Genomic DNA, 23,122 nt, shown 5'->3' with positions numbered 1-23,122 from the left:
TGCTCCAGAGTCTAGTGGTGGTGTGCTTTGTACTTGTTCAGCCAGCACTTGGCATTGCACCTGATCTTAGGCTTGTGTACACTGTGGTTGTACTGGACACCTAAACCATGAGACTCCAGACAAACAGTTCTTGTACTCACGTTCCTTCCAAAGGCAGTTTGGAACAGACCAGGTTATTATATATAAAAGAACAAATTATTAATAGGGCAAGTTATTATAAACTGTGGAACACTAGTGTTCACCCACACAGTTGAAGTTGAATTTAGTCTAAATCGCTAACAGGTCTAGATCAGGCCTACAAACAGTAATAAACAGTAACAAACATTAATGGTATACAATGTAATCTTAGGGCTCCAGGCAGTGTCCCTAGATTGTAATAACCCCTCTGTTTTCTCTTTTCCTTTCCCCCTGCAGGATCTCATAGGATTAGTGACAGTGAGATCTCCGACTATGACTGTGAGGACGGTGTTGGAGTCGTGTCAGGTAACAGCATACATATCATAATACAGCACAGCTGATGATTATTAACATTCACATACAGACTATGAGGGCTCATGTCAGCTATCACCACTGTGTATTAGCTCCTATGCAGACTTTACCTTTTTTCTCTGCCGCTTTGTTCATTGTGTATTCAAAAATCACACAATTTTCTCTTTTCACCAGATGTACATGATCAGCTAAGACAAGTTCAGTGAAGAAAGGTGCAGACAAATTTAGGTGTCAAGTCAGCTGCTGCTGTTATTTTACCTTTGCAGTGTATTTTTGTCCATTTTATAGATATAAATGATCTGCATCCGACTATAAGACTCAGTTTCAGCTTTTTTAGCTCCACAATTTTTGGATGGACAAAAAGTAATCATATTTGTCTCCTTTTTTTTTCTATGCTGAACAGATAAAGCCGTGCTGCAGCCTTCCATGCACACAAAACGCCTTCCCTTGCAAGACATAAATGTGGATTGTTGCATTGTTGTGGTGCACATCTGGTGTTGGTGGTGCACCAGAGCAGCTCTTTTTTGTTCTTTCTGGGTTTTTTTTTGTCTCTTGCTTTCCTGCAACCACACCCCCCAATCCCATGATACTTTGGCCAGCTGCTGATGTCTTTGGGCCACGATCAGACATCAGTGTATTGCACACCGTTTCTCAAACTTAACTACCTCTTAACACACGATCTTTCAAGCCTAACGTCTCTTTAGATTGAATGGGGTTTTTTTGGTCATAACCTCGCAACACTTTTTGTGAAAGAGCATATTTGAGTATGGATAGGGCACTTTCTGCTCAGGGCGATAAACGGGTTTAACTCATTCAGTCACGTTCAGCTGATGATTTGTGCCATAGGGAGGTTTCCAGTGTTTAGTGTTGTGTTGCAGTTTGTCTTTTTACAGCGCTGGATCTTTTATAGGCCTCAATTTTTTCGTCTGGCCACAAACATCTTCAGAGCAGGAGTTACTGTCAGAGAGGTGAACGAGGAAAACTCCCCTCACGCGTACAGCTTCTGAAAATTCTGATCCAATCCTTACTAGTTTCTTAAGGGAGGGATGTCCCCTCTCTTGTGGTCTCTCTTTCTCTCTCTCTCTCGCTCTCTCTCTATCCATCTCTCCCGTTCTGCTTTCTCTGAGTCTTCCCTTCTCTCTTTCTCTCGCTGTCTCTCTCCCCATCTCTCTCTCTCTTCTTGTCCTCTACTTTCTCCCTCTCCGCTCTTCTTCTCCTCTCTCATTTTCTTTCTCTCCTTTTTTGCTTTCTCACTCTTTTCTCTCATTGTCTCTGCCCCTGTCTTTCTCTCTCTGCCCCAGTGTCTCTTTATTCTCCCTCTCTCTACCCCCGTTCTCTGTCTTTTTCTATTCCTCCCTCTCTGCCTGCCCACTTTTCCTTCCCTGCCTCATTTTTTCTCTGTTTCTGTTCTCTCTTTTTCTCTCTCTCTGCCCATCTTTCTCTCCTTGCCCTCTCTGTTTTTCTCTCTCCATTTCTCTCTGCCCTCTCTCTTTCTCTGTTCTATCTTTCTGTATGTCTGTCTCTCTCTCTCTCTCTCTCTCTCTCTCTCTCTCCTTTCTCTCTCTCTCTGCCCCCTCCCCCCTGTGTTGCTGGCTCTCTCTCCAGCCTCCTGTGTAAAAGTGCTGATTCGGCGCTTCCTCCTGCAAGAGATGATTACCATTCAGAGGAATTATAGATTGCTGCTTTTTTCCTCTCTGAGTTGCTGTGGTTGTTTTCAGCTCTGCTGGATTCGGCCAGGTCTGCTGCACTGCACTGAGGCAGTCTGAGGTCATTCAGAACGGGGGAGGGGTTGTGTGTGGGTGAAAAGAGAGAGAGCTTTTAGAGCCAACTAGTGCGATACAATGAAAAGACTTTTAATATTGATTTGTAGGTACAGTGTTGTTTCAGTACAGTCTCTTAGCTTCATGAGGACATTACAGCACCAGAATCAGAATTTTGTAGGGCTGCACAGTGTATACAGTTTGTTTATCAGTGTCGTATTTGCTACAGCCTTTTTGGATGAGTTAAGGCACGAACAATAGTACAAGTGCATTTTATGACATATTAAGGGATCATTAGGTTAATATATTGCAAGGCATGTCGCAGTCACAAGATTTTTTTATGTTAAATTGTGTTTTTGCTTATGTCATTGTGTTCCAAATCTCTCCTCAGAAAAGGCCTGGATTATTTGTACTTCCAGTACTTGATTTCTTGCAATCTTGTTACTTTTTTCTGTGTTAAGGTCTGTTTGCTTTTATTCTTACCCTGCGTTCACACCAGCAGCGACTTTTTGCCTCATGTCGCCCAAATTGCTGATTGCTCATCGCCTGTAGGTGTTTCTGAATACAAACTGACCATTGGTTGCCATGGTTTCACTGACGCCAAGCACGAATCAGATGCATTCCCGAAAAAAAAATTCCTGGTAGGAAATCGCTTGAATGCTTATTTTTATTTTATCCCCGTGTCTGGGCAGTCAGTTTGTAAGGAAAACAGTATATGGTCGTACTGTCTATTTGTGACACATGCACTGCTGCCATTATTCTGCCTGTAGTTGGAACAAATATGTAGGAACCAAAATGGAGCGTATACTGTTTCACAGTGGTGGAGATAAAGCATGTACTACACTGCTCAGTGCTCAGTTTCTCTTGGTAATCGCCACATCTCTTCGCTCCTTATTTGCATAAAGTTAAACTCCTCTCAACTTTGTCACATTGCTGACTCCACCCACTTCACATCGCCAGTTCTCTTTGAAAATGAATGACTTCCCACCACTTTATCGCGTTGCGTCGCTGCTGGTGTGAATGCAGGGTTAAGTTGTATTGAGTTTTTACTGGCTAAAAAACACTTATTGCCAAGGTAGTTTTAATCAAATTGCTTTGTTGAGTTTTGCACAATACTGTAGTTGTCTGTCAAGGTTTGCACAGCCAGATACAGTTATCACAATAGTTAAATCAAGCAATTGTTCATGCAGGTAGGCCTGCATGTACATGGGTTTCACTGAATTTGACAGCCTCGCATAACTTTGATGTTTAGTCGGCTGTTTTGCCAACTGACTTTTGCCACATGTTCTCACCTAGCTATCTAGCTAATCATGTTTAAAGTAGTTTGAGACACATTTTTAAAAACATGACTAGAATGAATTGTGTGGTAAATTGTTGCATAGAAGTGAACTATTTCACAAGTTTTCTGAATAAACTATATCGTCTTTAACAACAGTCTCTTAAAAACAGGAGGCAGCTGCTCCAAACATCTAGTTATTAAGATCAGGATGGTTCTTGATGTCAGATTGGTGGCATCATTGTTTGGAAAAGTTCATAGCTTAGCTAGCTTAAAGGCTTTAGTGTTTCATCAGAAAAGGTATTTTTGTATAATTTTGATGCCAAGCAAGGAATACTTAAAACAAAAAGTAAGTTGATTGACTTAATTAAGCCAGTAAGTTAGAAACAGGTTCATTTTAGTCACATAATCATAATATCAGTGCTGAGAACTCCATAATACCACATCAGTTGAACAATGTTGTTTCCAAACTGTTGACGCCTTGGAAAAAACAGGGTGGTTTATATTTGTGTGCTGAACACACTACCATTAGCACTCAGTGGTCTGAGTGACTTTAGTGGCATCATAATGATTTCAAACTAGCATTGTATGCCTGTTATTCTTTGTGTTTTTATCTGCATCTTAATTTTAACTCCTAGTATTAAACCCTTAGATTTGGCATTTCAGAATCGATGCATATTTGCTGTTTCAGTATGAATTTATCACTTGACTTGAATAGATTAAGTCAGCCATGTTCACACGAAACTGAAAACGAAGCAAGACAAAGTGAAAACTGCCCAAGCAGGCAAAATCTCCCTTCCAAAATTCCTTTTTAAATCCACGGTTATATCCTTGCCTATTTAACGTGTGATGCACTCCATTGGATAGCAGTCAACTTCAATCATGCTAGGCATTGACCTTAGCCATGGCAGTGCAGCGTGGCTGATGGCTGGATAATGAACTCCTTCCATCTGAGTGCGCACATCGCTCTCACAGTCATTATTATGGTTTGGGTTGCAAAAGCTGTTTTCTGATTGAAGGCGAAAGGCCAGTTCAGTGATTTACATCGAAGTCTGACCCTTTATGGAATCGCTAATGTAGGAGTTTGTTAACAAAAAGCCTCTTAATCCTTAGAGGTCTAGAGTTGCTGCTGTCATGTGCTGTACTATTTCAGACTAATTACATACTTGTGCAAGTAATTGCATAGTTATGTTATATATTATATTTACGTATGACAAAAAGTAAAGAACGTTCTGCTCTCTGGAAAACAAGACTGCCCACAGCAGTCATTTTTCATGAAAATCAAATCATAAAATTTCTCATTGTTTGCTTACGAACACAAATGTGGTATGGATTGAAAGTTTAGGGTTCAACATGATTTGTTGGCGATAACTGTGCCTCCTAAATATCGATGTCACACAAATTAAAATTAAAAAGGGACAGTCACGTTTGGCTAATTTTTTAATGCCAGAAAGTGCTGCGTCATGCCAGGGGTTTGAAAAAAAAAAAACTCAAGGAAAAAACAGACCAGTGACATTTTCAGTCATGCAGCAAAGAGTTAAAGGGCTCCCAAGAATCATCATGTCAACATGACATAGACAGTCTATACACTCCCCATTAAATCGCTCAACCCATTCAAGCTCATACTTGTAGTCTTTTTTTGTAGTCTTGTAGTCTCTCTCAACATGTTAAATTCACATTAATTAATGAAGTTCATGTTGGAAGTGATAAAAGAGACACAGCAGCAGCTGCAGTACAAGAGGGAAATGCACAGTGGAGTCTATGGAAGCATCTTCTGAATACAAAATTGAGTGTACCTAAGTATAATTCAGGTAGCTTTGCTGAGATGAGACAAACATCTTATAACGTTGCGAAGAGAGCACTCTTTTAAGAGCTCCAAAACAGTGGTAACTGAGAAATTACTGACAGCCTAACTCAGCTCAGGTTTCTGTTTCTGATGAGTGTCTGCGATGTTCCTTGATGTTAGTCAAAATTTTAAGGAATCCTTTTAGGAAATTTTCAGGTATAATGTTTTTCAGCACACATAAAAGTTTCTCAGGGCGACACATAAATGCGTATTGGCAAATTGACTGATTCAGAGTAAAGACTAGGGATGACGATAATTAAACGATTAACAGGCAACTGACAATTACATTTATATTCGACCAGTGCTTTTGGTTAAAATAATTACTTCCGATAAACAATTGATACTTAATCAGGTGAGTTTTTCCATTAATATAAAGGATGATTTTCAGTTTATACTTGTGAGGGGACAAGAGTGCTACTTTTTCCAGTAGCCTTACAGCCCCAGAGCCTTTGAAAAAGACATATATCAGAGAATAAATCAGCCTAGTTGTAGTTTAGAACTATCACAACAAGCACGTTTAGCCACATGACAGTGCAGAGGTCGGCAACAATTGACTCTTCATAAACTTAATGTTGCTTCTGCTGAGTGCAGCCTCAAGCTTAAGTCTTTTAATGTGTTTGGTAGATAACGGTTGACATATGTAGAAAGTCCCATGATAAAAAAGCTTAAATACTATGAGATACTGACATTACATTAATTGTTGTTCAAACTATGCTTATGAACTTCAAGCTAGCCCAGGCCAGGCCAGATATATTGGTTAACTTTGGCTAATAATGTATGGTAAATGTAGGTAAGTAGACTACATTATGTTACTGTCTTATCTGTTACGTTAGGCTGCGTTACGATGTTTTCATGGGTCATGTCTGTGATTTTGGGTCTGTAAGTTAACAATTAAACACCACCAAAATGTAAAATATCCCTAGTAATGTGTTTTGAATTCCATAGAAAATACAGATCCTTACTGAAGCTGCAATGCTAACTGACTGATGGTAGATGAGGAGGCGTTGCCTTATGTGTATAGTGCTGATATTGCCACGCCCCCACCAGCTCAAACTCTGGGAGATGTAGGAGTCAGGCTTTATGGGAATAAAAAAGTTAAATATTTCTAGGACTATACCACAAAATGTTACAATATGAAGAAAATGAGGTTTGCTAAATGTTTGAAAGTAACTTTAATCATGTAATATAGTTAAACCAGTTGATTTGACGGGTCAGCTATCACAGGTTCTATTCAGTTTTCATCCTGTCTTTGGTCAAACTATCCCTTTCATTATTTTAAAGTTGATGTCACTGATGTTGTCACTGACCATATTACCGCATATGTTCCCTGCAGATTACAGACAAAATGGACGGGACCTTCAGAGCTCCACTCTTTCCGTGCCAGAGCAGGTCTTGTCGTCCAATCACTGCTCGCGGTCGGCGGACATAAACCGAGCGCGCTCACGGTCACCTAGTGTTCCCCCTCCTCAGAGGTATGGTTATTTTCTTCTCCCCTTCATCTTTCTCTTTATTTGCTGTGCTCTTTACTATAAAGAACTGTTCATCCCAAAATGCTCTCATCTCTCAAAAAGAATGAAGCAGTTAACGTTAGACAGACGTCATGCAAGACCTTCTAGCATGAGTTCTGAATAGCTTTCATTCACTGTTGCAGTAGCATTTTTGGTTAAAGCAGTTCTTTGAAAAATGCCCTGTTCCTTATTAAATTTCTGATGAGTGCCAAAACCTACTTAACCTTCTCTGATCTTCCTCAACAAATCAGCCTTTAAAAAAAGCCAAAGACTGCTTTGACCCCTAACAGAGCAAATACAGTAATACTACTGGGATTCTGTAAATGTTATTTTGTAATAATGTACATGTGATCATAGTGCACTATTTATTAATTTATTTATTGATTGATTGATTTATATAGAGAGACAAAAGCATGAACCTGAGATTATTGTACTTTTTTATTTTTTTTTCCTTTTTTTTTGGGAAGATTCTTTGTTTACCTGCACTGTGTTTTTGTTTGTTGTAAGACTGTGCTGATGTTGATGATGAGTTTTCTTCCTTTGTAAAATGTGGTATATCACTCATTTCTTAAACAACAACTTCACTGGGTTTTACAATGAATATTCTACATCTGTTACCGTAATTTGCATATTTGCATGTATACATATGCATTATAATACAATTATAATGCATTATATTGCATAGAATTTTTAGTATGGGAGAAGTACAAATCCTTCCCTCTGAAGTGACTTGTGTGATTTGGGGATTTGACTGCTGATCAGTGGACTTTAGTGGACTGCTATCACCCACTGGTTCTCTGGTTGGACCACTTTGGCTCTCCATCCCACCTTCTGGATGGGGTGGGCCCATTTTCCCATCTCTACCTCCAAATTCCATCTCTCTCTCACCTTGCTCTCCTCCTCTGCCCTCTGTTCTCTCCATCCGCCTACAGTCATTTTCTCACCCTACCTCGAACCAGACACAGTCAGCCTGTTGACCATCAGCAGAAGGAGCTCAGGTAGATCTTTTCCCCATGTCTGTCTGCCCTACTTACCAATATGGGTTCCTCAAGAGGTGAAATGAAATCAGATTTTCATCACATACTCAGTCATGGTTTAACCCTTAGAAGTGTAAAGTTATTACTTTCATTTTGATATACTATTTAAATCCAATTGACTGTTTGCAAAGTAATGACTGACATGCCTCACAGCCAGTCACAACCATCTCTAAGTGCATCTTCCTTTCCCTAAAACAGAGCTCCTCAGAGCAAACCTGCAGTGAGAATGGCAGTGGTAGTAAATTTGTAAGAATGATTGGGGTAAGAGATGTGGAATGATGTTACTGATGATATTTAATGCTTTACACATGCTATCCTTATCAGATTGTTTTGCCAACAATAATAATTATAACATTATCCAGTTTGCTCTTACAGAATCTAAGTTAGCTTTTCTTAATGAAGCTGATATCTTAAGAGATTAAACAAGACTGCAGGGCTTATGTTAGCAGTTAGCACGTGTACGTTTGTACAAGAGTGGTCATTTGTAACATTTCATTAAAGTTTGCTAAAAGACCTCGTTTACAAGACGAGATGTTCTCTTCAGTTTATTACTCTCCACTGACTACCTCCAGTGTTAGCTTTAGCGCTAACGCTAGTATAAGCTCATCTGAGTAGCTTTGGTCACTCACATATTCCCCTTATTAGATATATAAACCCATGATTTAATGGCCAGTAGCTAAAAGATTTCCCTGGCTTCATTAATGTAACTATGGTTTTCAAGGTTTTGTTTTTAAGTAAATTGCCCTACATTTGTGTGCTGTACTATATATTATCCTTTAAACCCCTTAAATAGCCAGAGTTTTATTACACATTTCCATAACCTAAGTATAGCTCAATCAATCAAAGCTAAGTCTAAGCCTTAGTATGTAATAAGCCTGAGATTTTAAGGGGGTAATAATGTACTGCTCTTTTTTTAAGTAAATTGCCCTACATTCATATGCTATACTATTTATAATGCACTGCTCGGTGTGGTTCTAGATTTTCCTTTGTGCTATTGAACTAACCTGTGCTAAAAGTTTGGTGGACATGATAAAAGTAACTAACAGAGGCAGGACTTGTCAGAGTTTTGTAAACAGTCAATTATCTAATTACTTATTTAGTTACTTTTGTATTTGATTATGAATCAACAGTTTCGAGTCTGTGCTTCTCATTTTTTTCATGTATTTCGATGTCAAGAAAAACAATAAAATACTTTGCCTAATCTTCTTGTACTTACAAAGAAAGTTGTGGTACAAATTCAAAGTTTAGGATCTGCACTTTCCATAGAATTTCAGTAAGAAATACTTAACTAACTAGAATTGTAAAATATTACAACATGACTTTGTTATCTTTTGTGATAACTGCTGTTTCTAAGGGTTAACATGGAAGATGGAAATAGATCATTTGAAATCATCTAGCATCAGAACCCTGACTTTGAGAAACCCCCGCAAATGCTTGTCTTGACCACTGATGCTGGCCCTTTCAGACAATGGCATGTTGTTTGCAATTTGCTATTGTCTCTGCAGCAGTGGCCAACAGTTCAGCACACTGTATTATATGAGCGCTCTTATGAAGAGACATTTCAAAAGACAAGTAACTAAAGAAACATTTGGAAACATGCTAAATCCCTCCTCCTCATATTCACATCATGCTCTACCCAAATGACATTATTACAGTTGTGCAGCTGTATATATTTATCAGTGAAGTGAAAATATATACACAGTAATGCCTAGTGTGTATTTTGGTGTAGTTAAATGGTGAGCTACTGTATAGCCTCTATCTCATTTCTAATGCGTTATGCTTGTTTTCTACATAATGTCATTAGAAACTTCATTGAGAACCTTCTTTCTCATCTCAAACATTATTTCATCTCCAGTATCTTAATTAGTGCTGATATGTGTGACAATGTTAAAGAACATTTAAAAAATACAGTACTTCACCAACAGCTCCTCAAGTATTTCTTGCTTGAGTATCCAGCATACTATAGAGTCTATCGTGCTGTATAGAACCTCAGCCTATAGTATGTTGTAACCTTTCCTGAAGTTGTATGTATGAAAAGTTGTCCAGCAGAGATAGCACTCTCCTGTGTATGTTCTGTGTATATGATATATGAATCCCATAAACCATACTGTAGCTTCAGTGAGCTATTAGGGGAATAAATCTTTGTAATTAAATTTCTAATCTGTGACAGTATTGTAAAATTACAGCAGATGTGCCCAAGTAATGCCCTATATGTATCAATATAAGTCCCAGAATGTGTAGTAGAGAGAAATCCCCTTGAGTTACCTCTTCTTGACTGATTAGACCCTAGAGAGCACTCACGAGAGAGTCCAAATGAAATGAACACGGGCCTAAGGAGACTAAGGAGTGGTTTTTTTAAATGTTAAAGAGGAATTCAGCCATTCTTTTCATATTTCAGTCCATAGTTTAGTTTTTGAGATGTAAACAGTCATTCCAAGTGGTTTGATTTGAAATGGTACATGGGAGAGAAGAGTTAACACATAATAATAACAGGCTTCTAAAATAGTTTTTCATTGTGTAATAGTTTATTAATAGGTAATAATACATAATTGTTAGTTGTGCATTAATAAAAGCTGTCATTTTACTTATGAACTGTTTATTTTAGGAAATACAAATAAAGGATTTTTCATGAATGAATTATTTAAGTAATACTGATTAAGAAAAAGTTAGTGTGTCACATAGTAAGGTGGTAAATATCTACTCATTTCGTTTAAAACAAGCTGTAGATTCCTTCATATTTAATAAGTTTTATGTAACCATGTAAATTCTTAATATTTCGTTTTTTTTCGTTTGAGCATCGCTAACAATAACTAAATCATTATTAACAAGCTTTTAATTAATAATTAGATTTATGAGTCTAAATATTAAATGGTTAGCAATTCACATGGTTCCATTCATTGATGCATATGTAACCATTATATCATTATTAGCAGTCAACTATTAAATATCATTATATATCATTTCATTATAAACTCTTACCTAGACATTGTATTCTATCTGTAATAACCATAGAACCTATATGAGTTTTATACAGGACATATTACATTTACATAGTGATGATGGTAAAGTAGTGGTTAATCTAAAAAAACATCCTGTATGTATCTCTCTGCCACAAATGTACTAACAAATATATACATTTTTGGCAAAAACCCTCTCAAAACTACCATAAAAACAATGTTTGAGACAGCATATTTATTACCATTTTGAGTAATAACTTTCTGCAAGGTAGATTTTAGCTTAATTAAATTCCTTACATGTCTGGTTCCTATTACCACCACTGTGAACGATTCTGAGAACATGTGTGGTAGGTTTTTCTAAAGCAGAGAATTTCACATCAAACCACACTGAATGGCTTTCTTTACGTGTGAAATTTTGATTTTTTTTTTTTTCACAGACAAATGCCCTCCTTTTCTCAGTACAGAATAGCATAAAAATCGCAGTCATAGTTTTAATATCATATAGCTCCAGTTACATGTAACAGTACCTTATTAATATAGATGACATCAGTAGGTTTCCTAAGCCAATGATGTCAGCTCACCAACCAATCAGCACTGAGTAGTTGTAATACTATCATCCTACAGCCCAAATTTCCTATGGAAGCGACTGATAAATTTTTGTTGCGTTTTTTTAGACACATCCTTCTACTTTCCCAAAATGAAAGTTTCTACTTGAATGACTGGAAACAATTTACATTTTAGCCGTTTGGTTCCATTCACTCCCATTCATTGAGGACTCTCCCGTGCACCTCTAGTGTTGTGCAGTCAGTGTGTTTGCTATGAATAGGAAAGGAGAAGGCTCCCCTAAACAGGCTCTGGTCAGGTCTCAGAGTCTTACCTCACCCTCTCTTCGACAGCCGAGGCAGTTGCGTGTACCCCATCAATCGAGAAGAAGCGGTCAGGTTACTGCGCTCCACTAGGATGGCCCGGGCCTATTCTGAAGGAGCCTACAATGACATGGAGAGGTACCCACACTGAAGTCTCTGTGTGTCGGCCATTTCGATGTTCCGTCCCAGTTGCCACCAGCGTTTGTTTGTAGTTGGTCATGCTGGATGGCAGCATACTTTGAATAGCATGTTAGCTAACATCCAGCGCGTCTGTGCTCCTTCAGGAGCGGAACTCGACTTTCATGCTAAAATCAGTAGCTGAGCTGCTGCTTTTCGCTGACAGTTCCACATATTGATGTAATGTTTTTTGTGTGCGTTTAGACAGTTGTATTGTAAATGTATGTCTGTGTGCAGTGGCGTAACTACCGGCCGTGCAAGTGGGAATCACACTGGGGCCCATAGTAAAGGGGCCTGTGGTGACTGGGGCCCTTAATGTCTTTAATGGACCCCTTACGTCACTACATCCCTAATGCACTATTTTACACCCATGACTCATGGGGAGCTGTGTTGATGTAATTACATACTCAAACCATTACCATATATTAGAACACCAACCTGGCAGAGATGAACATTACTGTCCAAAAGTCAGAGGCCACCCATTCATTTGTGCAGTTTACAGTAAAAACAGCCTTTAAATTCATCAGAAGCAGAAAATATGTGTTTAGTAAAATTACTGTGAAGCCTCAACATTTAAAACATAATATCAGATGTTTTAGTATATAGTGTATGCACCCTTCACCTTTATCACTGCTTCTATTCTTTTCAGGAGACTTGCTTTTAGTTTTTCAAAGAAACCCATGAGGATATTTTTCACACCTCCAAAGTTCACTCTTAGAAGCATCTGGTTGCATTTTCTGCTTCTCACGATTCAATTAATCTGAAACTCATTCAGTGGTGTTGAAGTCTGGGCTCTAGACAGTGATTTTGATGTTGAGGTCTGGATACCAGCAGATTCTGTCTTTGAAAATTTCATTTATTTCCTTTTCTCAGTAAGAGCTTCTTGACAGCTGCACATTCTTTTAGACTCATAGTATTGAGTTGTCTTCTCACAGTGGAAGGATGGACAGAAGCACCTGTGGATTTTTTCTGATCTGAAGCAAGAGTGGAGCTTGATTTTATCCTAGTTTATCTGAGAATGCCAGTTTTGGTGGGCTGCCAGGATTCTTCTTAAAACTCTGGTTGTTTCACTTTGGCTTTGCCCTCCCTTATGCAGATTCATATCTTATATCTGATCTGCTCAGAAATATCTCCTTTGGCCATTTTAGATGCACATCAGAAAGAAATGTGTTTATTGTTTGGATTTTGGATTGCTAGTGTCTCTTTGAAGGGGAACATAATGTCAGTGACTCCTTTGTGAACAACTTTTGTTGGAAAGACAGCTGTAACTCATTGGTTTTAATACTGGGAGGATGAGTTAAAGTGGCAGTAAGGTGCACAAAAGTGAAAGGGAGAAGCGTGGACCAGTTAAATACTGATAGGTTTGATTATAGACTTTGATAGGAACTTGTACATGCATAATGGCCGTTATGGCTTGAAATTAAATAAACAATAGGGGGGTCTTGTACTGTAGCAATAGTAACTAAACAAGCACATTATGTTGTCATTACATTTTTTCACTTCAGGTCATTTTTTATGGGGCCTATTCATTTTTTGCACTGCAGCTCATAAGATCCTAGTTACGCCACTGTCTGTGTGTCTGTTCCGGCTGTTCACCCATCACCCAGTACCTCTGACTCCCACTGTATATCCTGAGAGTGATTTATTGAGCTCTGAAAGCTCTTCAATGGATCCAGTGGATTTATGCAGCTAACGGCTGCAAGAATGTCTTCCGTTCTTACTGATGACCTGCGTGGAGACTCCCATCTGTTTTGCCATCAGTAACTTTGTCAGTGGTCAGAAATGGTCTAATATGTTGCCCGACTCTCAACATGTTTTAGGGCTGCATAATATGTACAACATACCACATTGTGATCATATTAGGAGACATTGCGATTGCATTTTATACGTTTTTTGTATTTTGAAACTCGTTGCTGTGATGTGGTAAAAGATTGGCCTGCATTATTTTAGTAAACTTATTAGCTTTTGTTGGATCACAAGAATCTCTTGATTCATTGAGAACTTCTTGTTTAGGATGCTCATAAAAATATTTGTGTTTTATTAAAATGCTTATTTGTATATTTCAGCCTTTTGCGATAGCAGAAGCCAGTATTTGGATAACAGTTAACAGATGTATTGTGCAGCCTTAATGTGTTTCTGGTCATTTTAAGTTATTGCAGGGTTAACTGTGCTAAGTGGACACTCTGGCCATCCAAACGTGGAGCACAGGACGTGTCTTGTATTCTCTCCCTCTCTCTCTTTCTCTCTTTTTCGTTCTCTACTCTTCTACCATCTCTGCTCTCACCGCCATCTGGCTGTCAGTCAGAAACGTTGAGCGGTGCGTTTTCCTGCAAGTGGAACTTGATGTGTCATCAGAAACGCAGGGCCACCGGTGAATTAAACTGTCAAAAACTGCACATCTTTTCTGAGTGGTGGGCCCACTCTCGGCGGGATAGGATAGGGCTTGTTGTGAAGAGCTTGCTAAGCCTGGAGTAAATATTACAACTCCTGTACTGTACTGCTGTCAAGATACAGCATCTTCCTAGTGGAGAAAATAAATAAAGAAATGATACATGTGTAGGCTTGCACAGAAAAGATGGAGCAAAAGAAGAGGGATGAAGGTGAGAAACCCTATTTCAAAATGCCTCCTGGTTTTGATCTTATTAACCTGCCCCTGCTATTACCCCTTGGGGCAATCCCTAAGGCCGTCTTGAGGGCTATTCCATTACTGTATTAGCTCAAGTGACCACTTTGAAGGGTGAGGGATGAAGTCGACATAAAAACAGAGGTCAACATCAAAATTGACCAGAATATACCCAGTGATACTTGTGGAATCAATGCGGAAATCAGGTCTGTGACTGTTGTTTAATCTATGCTTTATAATGCTTGAAAATTTAAAAGGTGTCCATATATAGCCATTGAAAAAATAATCAACGGAGTTGCCTTAAATACATAGATTTTTGATTTAGGGGCATTGAAAAGTTATTGAAAACATCCAGTAATGAAGCAATTTCCACTAATACACTAATAAAACACATTTCTAGTGCCACTGGGATTCTTGCTGTTGAGGCGAATGGTTGGAAGTCTTAAAAATATAAGTTTCAGTATTTATAAATGTCACTTGGGACCTTTTAAAAAGATGTAAATTCCATTATCCATAAATGTTACATCAAATAAAAACATACTTATTGTTATAACATGAAAAAGTAAGTAACACAACTGCCTTAACTTAAGTTTATTGCACATTACATAATTACATAATTATTTAACAAGTTTACATAACAGAATGTTAGATAAAGTTTTCTTTGTTAACTTACCGTTTGATGTCCAATACAAACTTGTAGGTCAGCTGCAAATAATTATAAACTACATTTAATTAAATTGCAAAACTTGGATATTTACATGTTCTTAAGTATTTTATGCATTCCTGGTACTAACCGAGTATCTAGGACTAACTGTTCAACATTTTTCAGATTGTTTGTTCAGTCAACAACAGATGTTAAAGTCTGGCTTAAATATATATATATATTTTTTTTTACAGTAGTTCAGGGAATTTTATCCATCTGTCATGTTTGTGAATTCAACACAGTTTTGAGCTTTGGTAATCAGTTGTGGTATATACATGGCAGGTAGAGATTATGTTGAAAAAACACACTGTCAGCAGTGAAAATAATAATAAAACAAACTGTTTATACAGTTATCCCATAATGAACCAATTTATTAATCTATTTATAATACAATGTAGGATTAAATAAAGAATGTGTATTAAAGTAAGAATTTGCATTTGTTTTAATGATTGGTCCCAATGTAAACATCAAACAAAACAAAGGTAACTGGGCACGTAGCTGAAAATGTTTTGTGAGTTCACAGATTCAGAAACATATTATTATCGTTAATGCTATAGTAATATTGCTGGTCTTATAAGTAATTATAAGCTGGCTAAAGATGTGAGGACATCAGAAAGATCCATGCTGAAAAAATAACAGCTCCTAATTTTAGACAAGTTGGAAACAGTTCCTGTCTAACTGACTTTTAAAAACATTGAGTTTATTTAAAGGTAACTGAAGAACCTTTTATAGCAGAATTTGGATTCTGCATTAACATTCATAAGTCCCAGACTGACTATTTTTAAACAGGAGAGGATGTAGATGCAAAGAGTAGTTATGAGAGTGAAAAATTGAAATTTGGACCCGTTGACTGGTCCTTAAGAGGTAAGATGCTTCATAGTGTAGCTGACTAGTCTGAGGTATTAATTCTCATAATGCCCTCAGCCACAAAATATAATTGGACAACAAACAAGATTCTTGTAGAAGCACATGTAAGGCTACATGGCGGAGCTGGACGATATGGCAAAAGTATAATATCACGATACTCGATAAGAACTTTTGTGATACACAGTATGCGGCAATATTTTTTCTGACATCTGATAAGTTTGAACGGACAAAAAAAAAAGTGCCACGGATAAAAAATAATAATCAAAAACAAAGAATACAGAGATTGTGTTCAAAATTTGACATGCTGTACTGCAGTATTTCTAATTAAACATCACTAATTATGGCCTCTTTGTAATGCAATATGCACCTGGTCCATGCTCACAGAATAATATTGTGCATATTGTGATGTAATATATCATGATAACAATAAATATGGTCATATCGCCCCGGCCCTGCTACATGGGTTCATGCACTTGTTAGCTAATTACAGAGCTAGCTAGCATATGTTTTACCTCAGTTAAGGGTTGCTAGATTATAACTACTTGGTAGATATTCTAAAGGCAAGGAAAAACGTCTAAACTGATATTAGTGGGTTTTATTCAACTAAACAGCCCTTTTTCTAATGAAGTTACTGTTATTTTTTACATTAGTAGTAGAAAGTACAGACAGTACAGACAGTAGAAAGTAATTTTTTGAGTTTTGTCTTTCTTTCCTGCTGGATTCTGGTAGATAAAGACCGAGGTAATTTTCCTGTTTCCTGCATTGAACTAGGATTGTGATGCTAGTGACATAGTACTGTGGCCATTTTAGTAGAAGATATGATGAGATCCCTTCAAAGCTTAAAGAGTGTTCCCTTTCTCTTTAGAATCACACATTTATTAACTGTGATTTATTCATTGTTTTTTTACTTAACAGATGGACAACCTGTTGCTGGACAACTTTTCATACACTTTGAATTCACTGTCTTTTTGTATTTCAGTTCCAATTTTTTATGTTATGTGTACACATGATCTTAAGTGATTAGTAGTTTAAGTTCCTGTGCTCTTAAGTGTTTTCCAGTGATAGGTTTTTATTTTATAAAATCTACCTCTTATACTACCCTTATAGTAGTATTTTGTATTTGTGTTTTTGCTTTGTAGTTTTCACATTTCTTTCTCTAGTGTTGAATAGGGTTGTATGCGTCTACTCACTGACTTGATTTATCACAGCTGGAGGGAACAATCTGGTGCCAAACTCAGCCGAAATACAAGAGACCAGCATTTTGGAAATGTCAAAAACACAGTTTAGACTGCTTTCATAATTCAGAATGTACCTCATTTGCCAACAGTGATATAAAAGAATACTTCACCAAAACCAAATTAACATGGCAGTGAGTTCAAGTTAGTGGGCACCAACTAGCATGATCTCATTAGCGTTGTGCTGACTGGCTCCTACTAGCTTTCATTCATTATTAATTTTAAAAGTCAGATGTCAAACGTATGTGCTAAAAGAATATTTCAGATTTTTTCGACCTGATCTTGATCTGCCACATCTGTAGTGTATGATTGATTATCATGGACAATACCACGGTCCAAGGGTGGCCCCAGACTTTTTTTTTTACAGGGATGCTAAAACGTTTGATGGAGGAGCTATACTTGTGGCTGTTGTGGTGGCAACGAGCAAATGAGAAGAAAATCTTGCCGGGTGCTGGCCAATCAGAATCTCACAATGTGGAGCAGAAAGCCTTTTTCGTCATTTTTTTAGTTTTACTGTCAAGCTACCCATTGAAAACATTGTTGAGAAAATTCAGTGTGACGTTTTAATATTCAGACACATTTTGAGCTGAAAATAAATTGGTGAAAAAATTAATGTGAAACATGCAAACATTCAGTAGTTAATTACACTGGTTGAAATTTCGAAAAAAAACTACCAGCACTTTTACTCTTGTTTTGGTTTTCTCAAACCAGTCTTGAGATTCATGACTGATCTCAGAGCTGGTTTTTCTCTATTTGTCTCGGCAAGGTCAGAAAAACAGGCTCTCAGTCAGCTTTTTTACTCTTAATGTGATTTTTGTAGAAAACCCCTAGTAGAGCTGAACGATTTGGGGAAAAGTTCTAATTGTGACTTTTCTGACCATTCTGTTTGTCAGTTGAATTGAAATGACAACTATGTTGTATAAATTAAGTTTTTTTTGACATGAAGAACATAATATCCACTTTTCTGACTTGCAGTTCTTGTGATTTGAAAACTCAACTCTTTAAAACTGTGATTTCAATAAAAAAACGATAAATCTTTCAGCCCTTATCCCTGGAAATCTAAACATGCTACATTTGACATGCCCCCACAATGGCCAAACTTTTGTCCTGATCCCAGTAGCGCCACACTTGATTCTGATTTTTTTTCTGTTGACTCTAAACTCTCTTATAAAAGAAATCAGTAAGTTACATTAAGAAACTGCTCTTTGGCTTCTTTTATAAATGATTAGCAATTATTAGTGAGGCCCAATAGCCTCTATTATAAGCAACTGGCAAGTACAGCAACACTAGAGTACTCCTTTAATAGAGACTATCAAGAAGAGACTTGAGGACCAAAAAAGCACCTCACACCTCAACACATCCAAGACTGAACTGTTCCGTTCAATTCCAGAAACCCACACTGTGGATCTTTGATATCATTTGCTCCATTTGCTCCCTCCTTCATGTAAAGGGGAGGGGCCGCATACCTTTAATGCTTCCTTCTACCATGATCCCTGCTTACAATGAGCACCAACCAACCTGTTTTCCCTTCCTCCATGACGTTCTTTCAGGAATTACGGTGCACCGGACAGGCACGAATTTCACCACAGGTCCCGTTCGGCTGACCAGCGGCCCGCTATGGAACGTTCCATGTACACCCGCTCCCGCTCCACAGAGCGACCCCCAGACGGCCACCACATGAGATCGTCCATGCCCACCCTGCCATCCGGACACTCTGCGCCACCCTCCCCCGCCTTAACGAGGTGACCCAGACCAGAGCAGCCAATTCCACCTGCTCGGCTGCCCCAACTAATTGATAAACCACGCACCATCCCTCCCCCTCGCTCCTCCCACCCGATCAGCCAATCAGCCACTCCCTTTTTTTCTGTTCCACAGCGGTGCTTTTCCGTTTTTTGCAGCAGTGCTTTTACTTTTGCACCAGCCCAGCCACTCTACACCGTAGTATCACTAGATACTAACATTCTTCTTGTAGTTTCTACTTGTTTTGTTTTTCATTGTCAAAGCACACCACTTATATTCAGACTGAGTATAATGGTGTTGAGTTTCCATTGATCGTTCCTTTACTAACATGACCAAATGTATGACTCATTTTTTATTTCGTTTTCTATTTCTATTCTGTTTGTTATGTATTCAGTGGTTCATTCAATTTATTCCCTCCATAATGAAGAATGTGGTTAAACACAGCTCTTTTCTTGCAGCGACACAGTGGGAGATACAGTTTGCTGTGCCAAAACATTTTTTTTATACAGGCAGTACTACAGACAGTATTGTTTTGTTTGATTTGGTAGATGACTTGATTTTTTCCCTGCATAGCTCTACTATAATTTTGTTTGCATGCTCTTCTTTAGTGCTATTTCAGAGTTTACGTTAATGTAGAAAGAGTTTATTTGAAAACATTGTGCAGAATTCTTGGCTTTTTTACTTACTTGCTTGCAAAACTAATGCTAAAGTAAATGTTACTAAGTTATCTTTTGAGCAGAATGATACTTAGAGTAAGTTAATTCCTGATTCAGTTTAAGCAGTATGTTTTGCACAATGTTTTCAAGTTATCCAATTTATTTTTAAGGTGCATTTATCTACCGAATTAACCGTCAACTGTCACTGGGAAAAACAGCTTATTATTTAGGAGCTAAAGTCACTTTTATTCTATATTGTATATTTTTGCAGGGGTTAAACATTATACTTTTAACATCAGCTGCACAGTTGTTTCTCTGTATACGTATAGACCTCTGAAATCCTGTCATCATTCTGTAGTCGGCAACATGCCCATATTAGGAACTCTGGGTCTAAGCTTGTTTTCTCTATGACAAAAGTAAATGGCATGGTGTTGCATCCTGTGGTAGACTAAAATGTTCTGCTTTGTCAGATGTGCTAGTTAGGTTGCATTGGCAGTAGCGCACAGTTTGAGTAGCCAGTGTTGCTATACAATTATGAAATATACCTTAATTGCTCACATTTAATAGTAGATTTACATTTGTACGTGTCATTTCAATGAACAGGCGTTTTTGCTTGCTTTGAAGCATGTATGTAGTATCATTTTTGTTCACCACAGAGTGCGACAAAAGTGATTTTTGAAAAAAAACATTTATTTTTCTCATAGAGAAAACCTGCTTAGAAACTATACAATGTTGCATGACTTCAGAAGTATGTGTGGGAGTATATAAATATATATACATAAGAAAAAAAACTGCACATTTCGGGGCTCTTCAATACTCCACAAAGGTTTGGCGTTTTCCTCCCTGTTTTGCTGACACCATTTGTTAAAAAGGGTTGCCAACATGAAGCATGCAGTTTCTGTTTGTGTTGCATCTGCCTCTACAACCTCTCAGCATCAAAAAGGCTGTGCATGGTCTTGTTTCTTTTCAGAATATCTATATATGTGAACCAGCATATATGTGAATGATTGCTGCAATCATTTTTCAGCTGACACTTCTCAGTCCCTTCATTTTCCTCATAGAGCAAATCTTAGTATCCTTACATTTGAATTGCACTGCAGTAACACTGACGTGGTGGTGGTGTGTTAGTGTGTGTTGCGCTGGTCTGAGTGGATCAGACACAGCAGTGCTGTTTTGGTTTTTAAAAAACCTCAGTGTCTCTACTGGACTGAGAACAGCCCACCAACCAAATATATCCAGCCAACAGGGTCCTGTGGGCAGCATCCTGTGGCCACTGATGAAGGACAAGTACTTTAAGTTTATTACTAATAACTAGGTGGTTCTCATTTGTGGGCCTGGAGTTCCACTGCCCTGCACATGTTGAGGTTCAATTTATGCACTAATTAACAAGTCTTTAATGAGGTGAACAGACTGTGGACTTGTTTGGTTTTGGCTTTTGTGACAGTGTATTTTTTATTTGGTTTCACATTGCAACAGCTAAAGTACTCCAAATTATACATCAATTAATCACTTATTGGTCAGGAATGTGGTAGGGAAACAAACACTGCGCTACTTTCATATTTGCCTCCATTAGTGCCAAATATAAAATCCCATCCTATACTCTATCCCTCCCATACAGTCATATACAAATTTTGCCCTAGTTTAGATTAAAGTTTTGTTGATTGAAGTGAGAAAAAGTTAACACATCCTCTACAGAGAAGACACTTCTGCACATCTTATTGCAGAATTACTGTCTATTTGCTGAATTCAACAAAACGGAAAAATAAAATAAAACATAAAATGTAGTCTGTGCAAAAATTGTAAAATTTTATATTTTTTATGTTTTATTTTTTCCAATGTGTTAAACAAAGAAATAGAAATTGTGCACTAAAACTTGCAGGGAAATTCCATGTTTAGGTTTGTTCCCTGTAAAGGATGTGTGTTTTTTGAAGAGTCAATTTTTGTAACAGGCAGATTATACAGACAGTACAGCACTGAAGAACAGAACAGAAGAACGGATAAACATGTTCGATGCTGGACACTGATTTGGTGAGAAGCAACGTAAAAATATGGTTTTCAGGTTTACTTTGAAGCGGACCTAGACCCACAGATTTCGGCAGTTCATGGTCCAAACTACGGAAAAAGTTTCATACATCCAAACCAAACAAGAGCAGCTTAGAGCTCTACAAGATGTAGGGCAGAGGTACTCCAGCACCAGGGTTAAGAACCACTGTAATGGTAAGGTTAATAACTTTAAAACCTATGGTTAAATAGAAGTAGTGTTTAGTAAAGGCAGTGGTTCTATTTAGAACCATGACTCATACTTAAATCGTTCTTCAGATTGATGGAGAATGTGTTGTTTATGGTTCTGTATAGAGTCTTTATGAAAATGTTTCTATATAGCACCAAAAAGGGCTCTTCTTTCGTTAAAGCTTGACATCCTAACAATAGCAGAACCCTTTTTTGGTGCTATATAGAACCATTTTCAAAAAGGTTCTATGGAGAACTATGTACAACACGTTCTTCATCAATCTGAAGAACCATTTTTAAGAGTGTAGATGGACAGAAATAGAAAGTGTTATGATGAATTTCACCTTGTAAACCAGGTAGAAGACAACATGGATAAAGTTTGTAAGGTTCATGTCTTGAAAGCCAATAAAAGGAAAGCAGTGCGGATGATTAAAGAATACTGCTTATTAATGTACACCAGCAGAACATTGAGTGACACTTTACTGTAGAGCAGTGTTCATAAGGCTACATGATGGCTACATAAGCCTTTCAACTTTGCGTATACCTATACAAACTATTGTAAAGGCCTATTCCAAGAAGCGTCAAAATAGTTGAAATGAGATGAATTAAGATGTAAATGAAGATGGGCTACAGCGCCTTTATGACAGCTGATGTTTGCTGGAATAAGCCTTTAAGAATGTTAATGTAGGTTTATGCCAGTTGTCATAAAAGGCTAACAAAGATGTCATGTAGCCTTACGAATGCTGCCCTTTAGTATCAGGTATTGGTTTTGATATAGTTTTTTGGACAGGCTATTTCAAAGAATATAGGCAAGTCAGAATTAGCTGAATAATGTTGATTGTAGAAATACAAAGACTAATTCTTTTATTTTACTTATTAATTTGTTTCCTGTATCTAATGGGATTAGCATCTCTGCTTATGCAGTCTCTAGCTCATCCTCACATACACGGAAGCTTCCAGCTGTAATGAGGTGCTGTTTGTGTGTGGCAGGGCGCACCCCCGCAGCGGATCGGTCCAAACCAGTCCCACCAGCACGCCCATGAACAGCAGGAGAGGCCGGCAGCTACCACAGCTGCCTCCGAAGGGAACACTAGAGAGAAGTAAGTCATTTTCAGTTTTGCATTTACATTGTTTTCCAAGAAGATGGTGGAGC

At 37.9% G+C, this 23,122-nt stretch overlaps 1 protein-coding gene across 1 annotated transcript in view; it reads left to right on the top strand.

The window, feature by feature from the left end:
* Positions 1-23,122, top strand: part of rims2a (regulating synaptic membrane exocytosis 2a) — a 198,512-nt gene that overhangs the window by 86,126 nt on the left and 89,264 nt on the right. The window contains 4 exon segments of the mRNA XM_036558135.1: positions 415-483; positions 6,705-6,843; positions 18,895-19,086; positions 22,960-23,069. Of these exon segments, the coding sequence (XP_036414028.1) occupies positions 415-483; positions 6,705-6,843; positions 18,895-19,086; positions 22,960-23,069 (510 nt within the window).

This window comes from Colossoma macropomum, unplaced genomic scaffold (genome assembly GCF_904425465.1).
Source record: "Colossoma macropomum unplaced genomic scaffold, Colossoma_macropomum, whole genome shotgun sequence".
NCBI lineage: Eukaryota > Metazoa > Chordata > Actinopteri > Characiformes > Serrasalmidae > Colossoma > Colossoma macropomum.
The sequence above is the reverse complement of the archived record's forward strand: the minus strand, read 5'-3'. Positions and strand labels throughout refer to the sequence as shown.